Source organism: Echinococcus granulosus, assembly GCF_000524195.1.
Source record: "Echinococcus granulosus chromosome Unknown EG_S00120, whole genome shotgun sequence".
NCBI classification, from domain to species: Eukaryota; Metazoa; Platyhelminthes; class Cestoda; order Cyclophyllidea; family Taeniidae; genus Echinococcus; species Echinococcus granulosus.
The window spans coordinates 10,381-24,964 of NW_020170500.1; the positions used below are offsets into that span (position 1 = coordinate 10,381).

Consider the following 14,584-nt stretch of genomic DNA (forward strand, 5'->3'; position numbering starts at 1 on the left):
TGAACACTTGTGGTAGTTCAAAATAAGAGCCGCTTCAATGTGTGTTGTGTGCTGCCATTTACCTTACAGCAGTCATACATTTTGGTAAATGGGGCACAGATCAACGATGAGAACACACAAATGCGTTCGAATTGCAGATCCAGTGTGAACATCAAGGTTAATGGTACAACGTATGGAAATGATGGGAAATGTGCAATAGACAGGGTACCTTGTGGTACACGAGGTCTGCAAGTTTACTTCATTACTCTACCCTTCACGCTCCTGCTTCATTCGCCTCCTAATAGTTGGGGCTCCAGTCTACAAAAAAACGACTGCGTCTGCTAGTCATGTGTGTGGTCTACCTAGACTGCAGTGGATTCTCCACCAACGTGGTGCCAATGGGCGCCTTCCGTGCAATTATTTGATGCCTTCTCTAGAAGGAGCCCTCGAACTGCAATGTGTCAATGTCAGTGTAAATGATTTGGGGATAACAATATGAGCTGGGAAACGACTTCAACTTGTGCAGCTTGCGGACTTCCATTAGGTATTTCCCAATGGTGGCAAAAGTTTACCTTCCACTGCTAATTTTACAAACAAATGTCACAGAAATTGTTTTCCACGAAGAAACTATTACTTGAGGTGGAATGGTGAACAAAAACCAAAATGTCACATTCAATACTTTACGAAAGAGGCGGAGGAAGACGAGGACAAAGTCATCCTCACACTCCACTTACACACGTTTTGCATGCGATTTCGTTGAACTTAGCACTACAGTACAGTACACTGAAAGGAGCAATCGCTGGCTCACTCATTCACTCACACTCAATCACTCACTCAAATGTCTGTTGCATTTACAATTCAGCCTCACATCACACGTCGAAGTTACAGACCATGATCTTAGTAATCAGACAACAACAAGACCAGACATCTCCAATGAGCCAGGAGATCAGCAAGGGGCATACAGGGGAGTGTTGACTCTTCTATTCAGTTTCTAACCTTTGCATTACGCTTCGCTATACTGCCATGCACAGCCCCTGGTACAAATGGATTTGCCTGAATCATGTTCCACGCAGTCATGAAGAATCTTGTACAACCATGCATCCACATCCCAAACCGTGCCACACTGCACTGCACGCACAGCTCCGCACAGCCTAGCTATCACTGTCCAAAGTCATTCTATTTCTTCTCTTGTGTGTGTGTGTGTGTGAGTATGCTTGTTGGTGGAGCTGCCATCGACATCCTGCTTCCGAAGGATGCAGCAGCAAAATACGTGCGGTATCACTTTCCCATTAACGAAGACGCAAGACTTCACCTGCCAACTCACTCACTCATTCACTCAATCAATCAAATGTCTGTTGCATTTACAATACTGCTACTTGCCTGTCCATTGTGGACACCTTTTAGGTGATTCTACACGTAACCATTACGGGTCAGGCTACCATGACATCCTCCTTCCCAATTTGTTGCCACTTCATCACACCAATATCCACACTTCTCCTGTCTCATGCACTTCTCCTTAACACCTGCATTCATGAGGAGGATGCTGGAACAACACCCTATTGTCATAAATACCTCATCAGTTAAATGGAGCACGGTCTATCAACTGTTCATCGCCACGGATAGGTGCCAACTCCATTCATCTCCTCTCCCTGTTCCACCACTAACACCCCAGCAGCAGCCAGCTATGCATACTTCACTTTACATCACTTACTTACTTACCTGCTTACTTACATACGTACTTACACACAGACAGACATGCATGTGGACTCTTCCATCTCAACAAGCCTTCTACTCCGATTATCCATCAACACAACTTCCAAAATAACCTCTTTTGGAAAACTGTATCAGAAACCACGTAGTGATTGTCCTCTTCCATCAAGCGAAGTGATTGCACTCAGGCAAATGAGGGAGTGTTATATGGACTTCGTTCCTACACCATAAGGCGTGTGCGAAAAGCCGGATCGACGAGCCTGACGAATTAGAATGCAAAATCGAGTCCTGTGTTTGGAAACGAGGTTTGATTTACCACACACTACTATCGTGGGTGGAGTCTACGCAACACGCAAATCGGGTGCATGTCAATGGATACGAAGACAGTGGCATTGGTCAATGCAGAGTAGTGATTCGATTGTAGATTCCAACAATGTGCCTTGTTCACGCTTTGAATAAGATGCTTTCATCTTGTTGGCATGACCTTCTGGTCGTGTCTGCAGCTTCCCAGACCTTCTCTGAGTTACTCATAAGTCTCCGCCCACATTGATATAGCCAATTACAACTTCCGGTGGCACTGGAGGTGCTAGAGCACGAGCTCATTGTGAAAATTTGGAATTCCCTCTTGATTTGCTTGTGCATGTGTATAAATATTTTGGGATAAATTCCCTCACATCCGTACACTAAAATCGTAAGCACGTGAATCTCCTGAACTTCCCATGTCTGTGGCTCAGCATTTGTTTAACGGCAAAATTTAACTAAACTAGCACCTCAGACTCCGGAATTCGTCATTTCGTTGTAGCGGCATGGCCGTACACTTATACCTCTATGCGTCGGCTACTCGGCATAAAAGAATATTTTTTGACAACTGCGGCTGCTGGAGGTTACGAGGTGCTGCATTGTTGGCAGGCCAGCGACAAGTTAACACGAACCAAAGCGACAGCAATCCTGTTTTTAATGACTGAGTACTTTGTTACTTTTGCACTGATTTTAATGTGATGGCCAACGCAGGCTGTTGAACAGAGATCATCAAATGTAACTATTGGAATAAGAAAGAGACAACTAAATGTGTCCATGTTTCCTTGGCAACTTTTTAATGACACCTTTAGGTTATCTCAATTATTTTTGTAAATACAGCTACACAACTAATCTATTGCCAGGGTGGGATAGCTTTTTGAGTCCCCCTAAAAGGAGTAAAGGTTTTACAAAATGCCGTGTAATACGATGGTTGTTTATCCTTCGGTATTATCGAGGAGCCACTTTCGACTTGGCCCTTGTACCACCCCGGGTGGGCTGGCCTTTGAGCCATGCAGTAGCCCAAATGCCTTCTCTGTGCTGAATATGTATATCCTGCCCGAGTGTTGTGTCTTCTTTTGACTTCAGGGAAGTCTTGGGACACTACACTTTCGTAAGATACGCAATCCATGCTTCAATACGATTGTGATTAACGTGGGTTATCGGTGTGATTTGCCATTCAAAGTCTCTCTAAAGCAATTCTAAAGATTTTGAAGAAAGGAGATTCCTTGTTGTGATGAACAATTCAAAGTAATTCCCTCGGGCATTGCATTAAATATAATTAACCATATAGACCGTCAAAATACTGTTCTTTTTATGCTGTTAAGAGTCAATTTTTTCGCTGCACGTATTAAGGCGCAGAAATGTAGTTATTTTGCACAATATTGACATTTTTCATTTTGAATAGAATATCTATTTATAGAGTTTTTATACTTGACCAAGCCGACTAACTCAACCTTGAACTAACCAATTAATAGAAAGGGTTTTGATCACACTTTCCAAAATGGGTGTTTTATTTGCTCGAGTGTTTTTCATTGGTTCCCAAGGTATTTTTGCTTTTTGGGGTGTACTTATCGAATGGTTCCACAGTCTGTGCTTTAATGGGGAATATTATCCAGCGAAAATCTTCCACCGAGCCATGTAGGACTGTCTATCCGTGCACATCATATCCTCGTGATATGGTTAATTTTGAGGATCCAAATGCGAAATTTGCCAATAACTATGTGAAGACCACCAAATACACGTTCCTGACGTTCTTGCCACTTAATTTATGGGAACAGTTGCATCGATTTGCAAATTGTTACTTCCTTTTTATCGTATTTCTCAATTTTATGCCGAGAGTTGAAGCTTTCGCCAAAGAACTGGCTGTAATTCCTGTATTGGCTGTCTTGGCCTTTACTGCAGTTAAAGATGGTTTTGAGGACCTGAGGCGTTTTCGCGCAGACCAAAAGGTTAATGGTACGGAGGCAGACGTCTTCTCCATGTAAGTTATGGACATCACTCGCTAGCCTACTTCATGATAGCATCGCTTTACACGTTCTCCAATACTTATTTGATTGACCTGTGCTATAGATATGCTGATCACATCCTTATACTTTTGAAGACGATGAACCGAGTTGATTTTAAGGCACTATTATAATAATGAAATTAACGTATGTGTTTTTATATCATATTTAAACATGATGCTGTGATTCGGGTTGATTTTGCGGTTTCAGTGAAGAAAGGCTTTATGTAAGACGAAAGTGGGCAAACATTCGTCCAGGTGACTTTGTAAAACTACATACAAATGAGGTCATACCAGCCGATATTTTGCTGTTGAAGTCTTCTGAAATTTCCGGAATGTGTCACATTGAAACGGCTAACTTGGATGGGGAAACCAATTTAAAACAGCGTGAATGTGTTCGCTCTTCCCAAATCCAAGTAAGTAGTTTCTATTTCTTTTCCACACTTTATGCTGTTATTGAGCATTTGGGGCATTTACGTTTTTTGTGTATTTGCTTAAGAACTTCAAATGAACTAAACTTTTGTGCAAAATTGAAGTCAAATAAGCAGCATGATATATGGCATTCAGGTTTAGGGTGACGACACTGTAGAATATGAAGTTTTGACGAGAAGTGAACTGATCTATGTGAACCAGAGTTGACTTTTAGGAACGCCTATAAAGCCATAAAAGCTCTTCATAGCCTTAGCATATGCAACTTTTAAATTCGGCAAAAGTGGACATCATTTTCAAGGCCTTTTTTTTAAGCACAGGTACATGGACATTGACAAGGACTCTATTTACTGTTTTTAGCACTGATGCGAATTGCCACCTACCCCATAATACTTTATTGAATTTAAAAGTTTTTGAAGTTATTGAAACTCCTCGTTCTCTAAAATCCCCATTCTTACATATTTTGAATTTGACAATGTAAATGTCAACTGAATCAGTAAGAAAATGATGTTATTTTAAGAATTAATGTAACACAAATTATCCTAAATCTATTGGAACATTCATGTAGTTTATTTTTGACCTGAAAATCTTTGAAGTGGGTCCTCGTTTATGTAAGCCTTTTGTGGGTGAGGATGATAACAATGTGATCTTTTAACAGCTTGAATGAGAGCGGTAAAGTGTTTAGAGGCTCTTCCACTTTGTCGATAGCAGATCACCTCAATTTTTGGCTTTCATGAATCGCGGCTTTTTGGCTACTTTTTTCACTTATTATCGAGACTCAATGTTTGGACAAAGGTACTTGGATAAAATAATTTCTAGTGTGGATTTTTGACTGATACGGAAGTTTGTCGCCTTGCTTGCGTTTGACTGCCTAACTGATGTGATGACGTCGTTAGTGATAACGTAATCTGCTAAGAACTCGTGTTAAAAGTGTGAAGTACATTTTCTCCTTTTTCAATCTTATTTAGGCCTTCACACCGGAGGAATTTCTCTGGCCCGTTGAAGTAGAAGCCCCCAATGCTGAATTATATCACTTCAGCGGCAGGATGTAAGTCAATTTTCTCGGTTTTTTTTGTTGAACTCTGTGACTCGTGCTTCCGGTGCCAAGATGGTCAAGTGCTGAAACGTGATTCGTGTTAATAGAACATAGCAAACAAGTTGCTCCGTCGTATACTTAATACTTTCGAGCAGAAGTTAATTTCTTGTCCAATGTGTACTTACCCACTAAATTTTACACTTTTCTTATTTCTGTTGCGCTATTATGCAAACATATCTAAGTAACATGACAAGTTTGTCTGTGTGTGGAGTTTTTGTAGACCATTCATCATTGATTTAAAAACAGTTAGCTAGCATAAGCTCCTTTTTTGTCGCTTGGGAACCATTAACTGTCTTAAGTTCTTTTTTAGCCATACTCCAGCCCCAACGGTTGTTAGGAAGGAGAACCTACTCCTTCGGGGCTGCATCCTTCGTAATACCGATTCGGTCGAGGGTATGGTTATTTATGCTGGTAAGAGGTAGTCTCCTGTTGGATTCTTTTTCCTCAGAAATGATTTTATTGCTTCTCATTGCGGTAGGTTCTCCTTTTAATGACATTTGTCATCACGGTGCACGATAGTCTGATTTCTTGGCTGTTTGGTTTGTTGGATTCACTTGTCAAATGGGGGCCCTTTGGTGGAGAACAAAACAAAATCAAAACGGCTTTTTTTTTCACCATTTAAATTATCTAATCTCACATAAAACATATCTCTTATGGTCTGCGATCGTGGGACAATTTCCCTCTCCAAGCTCGGTAGCAACTATGGCAAGTTAGGTAAATTTGATTTCTGTAACAGCTAAATGAAGACATATGTTCTCGACTCCACAGGAGGAATTGCAGTGTTTTATTTCACCGGTGCTTACTTCGTTACTTTCCGCCACCATGTGTCAGGTGTTTTGTTACTTCTGTATGAAATAACATAGCTCCTTGGGGCTTTATCGCAGCACAGATGGCCCCTTAGCTCTTGGAGTAGGTTAATGTTCGGCTCGTATTATGGCAGCATTGCTCTCTACCGCACAGAAGGTAACACGTATGTTTGCATTCACTAGGTCGCGAAACCAAGGCAGTTCTCAACAATTCTGGTCGCAAGTTCAAACGAAGCAAGTTGGAGAGGCGCCTAAATAAGGATATTATCTTATGTATCCTTATTCTCGCAATTTTGTGCGTCACTGGATCTGTTGGTGAGTAATAAATATATCAGGGTCTTGTTAACTCAAAAGTTTGACGACTTTGGCGCACTTTGCTTGATTCAAAAGCCCAGAGGTGTGCCAGCTGACTAGAAGGACCAACAAAAAGTTCATACCTTAGGCAGTCTTGTGCAGTTTTTAATCTACCGGTTTCATTTACTGACTCATTCCTTCTTTCTTCAAGGCAGCTATATCTGGTTGAGTAGCCTTCCCGGTGCGAATATTCCCTTTCTTGAAACCGAGGAATCTGACAATGTGGCTCTCAGTGCTTTCATTAACTTCTGGACGTTTGTGATCATTTTCCAGGTAGGCAATGGCTCACTTTTCCGGTAGTGACGTTGCATTGACTCCCTTGGTGTATATCCGAGAAGTACTTATCATCATACAACATTCTATTTTGGCATAAAAAGTAGAAGGTCAGCCTATTTTATTTATATTTTTGCACATTCGTCAATTGGAATTCCACGGATCAATCTGCTCTCCCTGTAGGCCGTGATCCCTCTGCCGCTGTACATCACCGTGGAGGGTGTCAAAGTTTTACAAGTTTTCTTCATGCATCGCGATCTGGGTCTCTACGACGCAAAACGAGACCGGGGCGTGGAGGTGCATGCCTTCAACATTCCTGAGGACCTGGGCCAAATTGAATACGTCTTCTGTGACAAGACGGGCACTCTGACGGAGAATAAGATGGTCTTCAAACGGGCTGTTATTAATGGCATTGACTACTGGGTTGATGAAGGTAATGGAGCTCGTTTAAGCCCTCTGATGGGTCCCATTTACTTACCGGTTTTCCATTTGATGGCTTTTTCCATTCTAGAGTTACCTGTGGAAGTGATGGATGAGAACGCCTTACAGGATACAGATGTGAGTTGACGTTTCAGCAATCAATTTTTTCGTTTTTTATAACTACTTTTGCCGTGAGATTTGCGGTTGAAGGTGCGGGTAAGCTAGTGAATGAGTGACTGCGTTCACGTGTCTTGCCTGGTCCCAGCTTCGCCTTGTCTCTACTTACATTTTACTCGCTCCTGCGGCATTGCACACGTCGCACATTCAAAACACGCCTCCTTTGTTGTTCGGGTTTTTTTAAAGATGATGGTTTATATCTCACCTTATTCCCTTAGCAGTATGCAAGCCTTAAAGTGAATTTATTGCCAATTATCTGAATAAGAATATCTATATGGCTGGAGATATGGAAGACTCACGTAGCTAGATATGCAAGTTAAAAAAGTGTCATTCTCGTTGTCACCTTCTAATTGGTTAATCCTGTTTCGGTAATAATCGCAACATCCAAGCTTAATGTGTTCAATAGCATACCAGGTAAGGAAATCATCTGCTAATCCTCCTTCTAAATAAGGAGACCTTCAAATCCACTGATAGTCTTGATTTTGAAAGATTTTATGCAGTTTTTATTGGACAAGTGCCCTTCCTATGGCAATTTTTATTTGTAGAAACATTTGCCTAAGGGCTAATTGTTAGGTACCAAGTAGCTTCATTGGGTTACTTTGTTCCTTAAGGCGCCTTAGTCCCCTATCTGCGTTATTCTCGTCTTGAATCCTAAAAAGCTATCAGCTCCCTACATCACACTCATGATTTACAGATACAGCCCCACATCAGTAAAACCTGACTCTGCAGATATCTACTAGTACTGAAGTCATCAGACACAATAAGGTGACGCCAATTTCAGTCACAGAAGGGTAACTGGAGATCTTACGTTTGCCTGATCATGATGGTTCCTAAATCACAACCAATAAAGTATTTGCATGTGAATGGTTGTCTGTATCTGGACCCCGGGTCAGACATCACTTGCTTGTAGTGAGACGAAATTGTGCAAGCGATGGGCAGTTCTATTCATGCGAGAAACGCTGAACACAGTACAACACGACACAATAAGGCACTATTATTCACGAATATCTTAATTTTAAGGAATGATTAGTGATGATTGGCGCGATGGAGGAGGATATTCTGGCATAATTCAAGCCTACTGGCAAAGGTCGGAATAGGTAGAGAGAAATAAAAATGCAGTTTACACTGCTCGCAAATTTTTCCTTTCCATTCATTTTGGCCTAAATTCCGATTCCTAATTGACAAGAGAGTAAATGTCTTTTCAGGAGACGGTTGTACCAAACATACCACTATCAGCAGTGCGTGATTTCATTCCGTTCGTGCCGCCTCCGTCGTTCAGCTCACAGCCCAATTTCGGACGCGTGACCAGTCACTCTAGCCCCGGTTTGGGATCTATGCCTCCGTTAGAGGAAGGAAATCAGACCTTGGACTTTCTGCCACCATCATCACTCCACGCATTTGATGGAGGCGACGGGAAAAGCAGGCGGCGCAAATGCCAACGAGTTCAGGACTTTTTCCTCTGCCTCACCATCTGCAACTCCTGCGTCGTCTCCGCCAATAAAAATGTTCCCGCTCCGGTGTGTTTTTTAACATTTACGTTTAAGGACGAACTAGTTAAGTTTTTCGTTTATTTTAACTGACTGCCTACCGCTGTCATCCCTGCCAATGTGATAAGTTATGGCAGTGCAGAAGGGCGATCTATAGTTGGCTTACAGAAGAGCTGGAAAGCTATAGGTACGGAGGAACGTCGATGCCACCAAGGTGGTGGTAGAACTCTCATAGACTGGCAGACTTCAATCCCATTTCCCACCAGACGGCAGTAAACAACTGAAATGCCATCAAAATTAATTGATTTGAAAAGTCCATTTTGAGTGTGTCCATGACAATTACTACGAAGTTCGGTGGCTAACTTAAACACTTACCACCTCTTCTATAATTCTAAAAGCTGACTGGGAGCTATATAAACTGTTGAGAATATTGAAGAGAGTAAAAGCTGTCGATGATGAACATTAGATTTGTGCTGCTTGTTAATAGGAATTGGCAAGTGAAATCCGCTAATCCCTCCTTGAGCAACACGTAGACGTCGAATGCTCGCAGTAGAGTTCACAAGGGGGACGGTGCTGTGGATCCATCGAATTCGACCACATCCATAGCTGACGTCGGATTTAAATGCCTTTCCAACTAGGAACTTTAACTTATGACCTTCACTTTTAAATTGTGGGGGTTTTTGAAGTACTAAGGGAGAAGAATGCCTGAGCGAAGCACCGGAGAAGATGCACAAAAGACAAAGTGGATGGTGTAGTCCACTAGTGGTGTCACTTCGGTTCTTGCTATTTTGGAGAGCACATGATTGGATTAATTGTCAAATATAAGCTTGGGTTAGATGAGTCCTCTCTGATGGGTCGTCGCGAGCTGAGCCGTCCATGTCATTTACCTTCTTTTGTGGTATTTAGGTTCTGTATCTAGCGTCGGGTTTGCTTTCCGCTTCCAACAATACAGCACCCCGAGTCATCTCTTAGGAACTAAAAGTTCAGAGGAAATTAAGAGCATTATCGTCCTTATCAACGGCCTTTAGTCTTGTGCTTGTTTCTGGATCCCTAAATTCCCTTTCCGTTGCAGCTCGTGCCCTCACGCAAGAAGAACCCTTTTGCCCGCTTGCGTCGAGGAATGAAATCGAAAGGTGGTGATGAGGCTTCTCTCTCCTCGTCGCGTTTCCGTCGTTTCTTCATCCGTAGTTCTCGGGACGAGATTTTTGAGGTGGGGGAAGAGGCGGTAGTTGACTCAGAGAGAAACGAAGCTTTTATCGCCGCTGAAACTGCTAATACTGATGACACTTTACTTGATCGATCCATGCGCAAGTCGTTGAGCATCAGCAATCTCTTCGCCTGGCGTCAGCGCAAGTCAGACACGTCGACGTGGGAGGTGGAGGGTGAGGAGAGCCAGTCTACCCGACCTCCGAAACGCGTGCTTGCCGCTCTTGTGGACTCACCTCACCAGAAGGAAGGCAAACGGAGCCTCAAAAGTCTCATTAAATTTAGATTCTCCAATACGGGGGCTGTTGGTAATGTACCTGATACCGTGGCCTCGCTATCCGAGACACATGAGGATAATGGATCTCGTAAGATCGGCTCCAAAAACTCTCTGAAAATTCCAATGCTATTAAAATCTGGTTAGATGACTCGATGATCTGTTTCAGAACCCACAGGAAGTTGTTCCATCTCCTCAGATGATGAGAGAGTGGTTGAGCCTCAAGCACGACCCGCTAGGCAGCCATTGTTTCAGCCCAAGGCAAAACCCCCCATCACGAAGCAGTTTAAGAGGCAAAATATCCAACAGCAGTCAGCTCCAATTCTCTCATCAGACTACGATGATTGGGAGGCGCTAAGTCAAGCAGGCTCATCAACTCGGTGGCGCGATAGCAATAGCTCCCTACTTGATCGACCTTTTCACCACATCTGCCCGCTTTCGGAAAACACCCTCCTTAGTGGCTATGAATCTGAGAGTCCGGATGAAGTGACCCTCGTAAGAACGGCGTGCAAGTATGGCTGCAAATTACTGCAAAGGGGCACAGATTTTGTCATCATCTGGTTGCCGGGTAAGAAAGTCATCGGTGTATAACTATTATGATTTACCAGACTTCTCATACAGAATGCTCTCTTATGCAGTACAATTGCTAAATACTGCAAGATTGTTAGATCTTGAAAATCCCTCATTTTTATCGGCTCTAGTGGAAAAAAAATGGAGCAATTTAGTAACCTCACTCCTGCTACGGCCTCCAATGTGTCATGTTTGGTGTTGTCTCATCTCCAGGTGACGGTTTAATACGGGTGGAGGTGCTCAAGGTTTTGCCATTTGTCACAAAGCGTAAAAGGATGTCAATTATAATTCGTCATCCCGACACCGATCAAATTGTCCTCTACTGCAAGGGTGCTGATTCTGTAATCTTGCCGCTTTTGGATCCCCATAAAGGTAGTTACCGATATTTAGAATTTCACAACCAACTACATCTTCAGTAGATATCGAGATGTATTAGAAAGTAGTTCAGACAAGGTGAACTACCCGATAATTTTTCCTTCTTTTACGGTTACTGCTTGTTTTCCACAAATCCCCTCTACTTGAATAATACCAAAAGTGTGGATTTTTCCCCAAAAATGACTTGTCATGAGTTCGGGGAGACATTTGCCTCCTTTACAAAAGGCCAAGATGATCACTGAGTTCGTCATTTCAAAAAATGACTTTCTTAGCTGAGCTGGATTTTTCGTCAAGAGACTCTTAAAGAGTTTTTTTAAGAGGCTGCTACAAATGCATTGGTAGTTAGGCTTGACTTCGAACCTTGCTTCGTGACTAATGATGGTGATAAACCAATCTCATCCCACTGCCGTTTAATGGGGTTTTATTTATTAGCCCATCAGAGTTAGTATTACCAATTGTTTAAGGGCTGTCGAGCGATTTTGCTCGAGAGTTGGGTCGTTTACCAATCAGAATTTTGGTGTTGATTGTCTTTTTCATCCAGACAGCATTAATCAGCTCAGATAGGCTGGTCGCCTTGACACGTTACTGTTCAGCTTGTATTCTTCTGAATTACTTCTGATTAAACTGACCCTTCTTGTGTTTACCTCCCAATTTTACTTCCACCTGCTTTTACTTTTCCAAATTATTCCAACGATTCACTCCTACTCCATCAGGAAAGCAACTTCAGTGTCGAAGCTGCTCCACTGATAATTCGAGTGGAAAACAGCGTGCGCCAACTTCACCAAGCTGAAAGTGTTCGTGAATGACCGTGTTGTGTTCATCGTTCCCCTCACGGATAGAAATGTCCACCCATTGTGAAATTTCAACGACAGCATTCGTACATCGTTCTGCTAATGAACATTCACTCACAATATCTTGTCGTCGTTTGTTGGAAGCCGTGTGAATACCGGGTAGTAGTCGCGGGCTTCGAGCTTGAACTGTATGTGCACTGATCCACGCATCCCACGACGTGCGCGTTGGCTACCAGGAGTAGCAACTGGACGCACTTGGCATTCGGTGCTTATTGGTGTAGTAGCACTATAATGGAACAATGATGCTTTTTACGTGTCCGTCGATGTAAGGGGTATAGTCCTGGATTGACTTGTGCACCTTTTACGGCAATGATTTCTCATTTTCTCTCTCTTTAAGCCCCATGGATGCTTCATTAGCCTGCTTTCTGTGCAAGAAACGTTCGGTGCTGCATGAGTTGAGACCACGCCCTAGTTTTGACTTTGCTAGTAGAGGATAGTGACGTAACTTGGCAACTGTTGCTATGCTTCGCCCAAAATTTAGAGGCGACCATGTATAGAAGTCTCGGATGGAGTGGGAAACTCTGTATTAACCTTACCTTAATGTGGACATTTTCTTCGTCTATACATTAACTTTTCATTCCTACATGTAATAGAGAACTGTATCTTTCTTACAAGCTGTGTCTACTCACTACACCTTTCCAGGAGTGGTGCTTCTTCTCGCCTTCTTCTGCCATTAAGCCACTTTTTCATCGATGTGTCTGCGTTTCAAGCTCTTCTTCATGATTGAATGCTTAAAATTGCATCGAATTCCATCTAGGCTACACTTTACACATCACTGAACTGCCAATGTGATTTATGCCCTTCCTATACTATGTATAGCATTGTATGCGCGTAATTGGATTGTTGCATTTTTTTTATTTTTCTCTCATTATTTTTTAGGACAATCTTTTAAGAGCAGTACTGAGGAGCGCTTGAAAGATTACTCGCGATCTGGTCTAAGGACTCTCGTTATGGCTAAAAGGGTTAGTTTTTCTTAATGGTGAATGTTATTGCTGTATGAGTTGTGGCAGGTGTGTGTCTACACACTATAGATAGCCAATTCATTTTCGAGGATTGAAATTCACCTACCAACTTTAATAAGAGCTTTTTCTGAAAAAAAAAATGGTCCTGATTTTGAAGGCAGTTGAAAATTTGGACAAGTGTTAGGCAAGAGACAAGCCCAAAACCCAACCATTTTTACCTCAGTCACATTTTGCACGGGATTTTCCAATACCAAAAAGGTGCTGTCTCTTTGAAGAAATATTATCAGGGAAACAAAGGGGATGAGACCGTATCTTCCTCTATTTCATCTTGAAGTGTGGTATAAGATCTAGTGGATCAGCTTTATAGCAATGTTAGATATGAGATCATGCGCTGGCTTATAAGAATAACACCTTCACCTCACTGATTCACCAGTCCTGGCTGTTTCTCAAAAAGAGGTTTTCCTTGCATACCTTAGAAATGCGTCTTAGTCGCAAGTGATTAATTGCATCTGTAATCCGCAACACTCACATACACGCACATAAATACAAAGACGAAACAGGCATAATCCTCTAGAATTTCAGTGGTGTGTACCTTGAAAATGCGGAGTGGTTGATAGTGAGTGGGTAGTATGAGGATAATCAATTACGTGTGTGCTTGCTTAACTAACGATGGAATGCGAAAAAACAAAAACTTTTCCCGTTTGAATTAAGCCATTCAGTTGGCCAGTTAGCCAACAGGCCAAAATGTACAACCTTTTTTTTTCAAAGCGTGTGCGAAAAGAGATCTTGAGGCCTATTGCTCGTTAGTTATTAATGCACGGCATGCTGCACCCATTTAAATAGCTTCGTCATTTCCACGATTCCCATTCTCCGTCTCACCTAAGTGTAAATAGGATATTTCACCTTCACCCACTTGAAGCACTACAGAAAGTGAGTCTTGAGCTGTTAATTTCGGATTTCTCAAAGTCATCATTGGCACGTGGTTCTCTGTTTTACTCAAGAATGGAAGGTCTCTGAAATCATACGCACTAGATCGTTTTTGAGCGACACTTTACTCTACCATTCCATCTTCATCAAAAAGTGGATGTTCTGCAGCATTCGTGAGGCAGACACATTCATCAAGTTCAACTGATATTCTAGTATGTAAGGTTTCAAAATGATAGGCATGTAGTGCAGAGCACAATAAAGAATACCCTGGCGGTAGACCGCTGCATGTTGAAGCTTTATGATACGTACATGTAAAACAAATGAATGCATTTCGCAAACCTTTATGAGTCTTAAAATCAGAAATCCGCGCGAACTTTCTGATCGCCTTG

The 14,584-nt window shown here is 42.2% G+C and overlaps 2 protein-coding genes across 2 annotated transcripts in view; one reads left to right on the forward strand and one right to left on the reverse strand. All coding sequences in view use genetic code 11, as the record gives it.

Annotated features, from left to right (window-relative positions):
- Positions 1-1,086, reverse strand: part of EGR_08797 (putative phospholipid-transporting ATPase VB) — a gene marked incomplete at both ends in the record, with an annotated part of 6,168 nt that extends 5,082 nt beyond the window's left edge. Inside the window, one exon of the mRNA XM_024498046.1 lies at positions 976-1,086. Within this exon, the coding sequence (XP_024347518.1) occupies positions 976-1,086 (111 nt within the window). The remainder of the gene's footprint in view (positions 1-975) is intronic.
- Positions 1,087-3,584: 2,498 nt separating this feature from the next.
- Positions 3,585-14,584, forward strand: part of EGR_08798 (putative phospholipid-transporting ATPase VD) — a gene marked incomplete at both ends in the record, with an annotated part of 13,231 nt that continues 2,231 nt past the window's right edge. The window contains 13 exons of the mRNA XM_024498047.1: positions 3,585-3,967; positions 4,200-4,404; positions 5,386-5,465; positions 5,824-5,924; positions 6,503-6,634; positions 6,825-6,946; positions 7,130-7,379; positions 7,458-7,504; positions 8,749-9,060; positions 10,103-10,601; positions 10,680-11,078; positions 11,294-11,452; positions 13,186-13,268. Of these exons, the coding sequence (XP_024347519.1) occupies positions 3,585-3,967; positions 4,200-4,404; positions 5,386-5,465; positions 5,824-5,924; positions 6,503-6,634; positions 6,825-6,946; positions 7,130-7,379; positions 7,458-7,504; positions 8,749-9,060; positions 10,103-10,601; positions 10,680-11,078; positions 11,294-11,452; positions 13,186-13,268 (2,772 nt within the window). The remainder of the gene's footprint in view (positions 3,968-4,199; positions 4,405-5,385; positions 5,466-5,823; positions 5,925-6,502; positions 6,635-6,824; positions 6,947-7,129; positions 7,380-7,457; positions 7,505-8,748; positions 9,061-10,102; positions 10,602-10,679; positions 11,079-11,293; positions 11,453-13,185; positions 13,269-14,584) is intronic.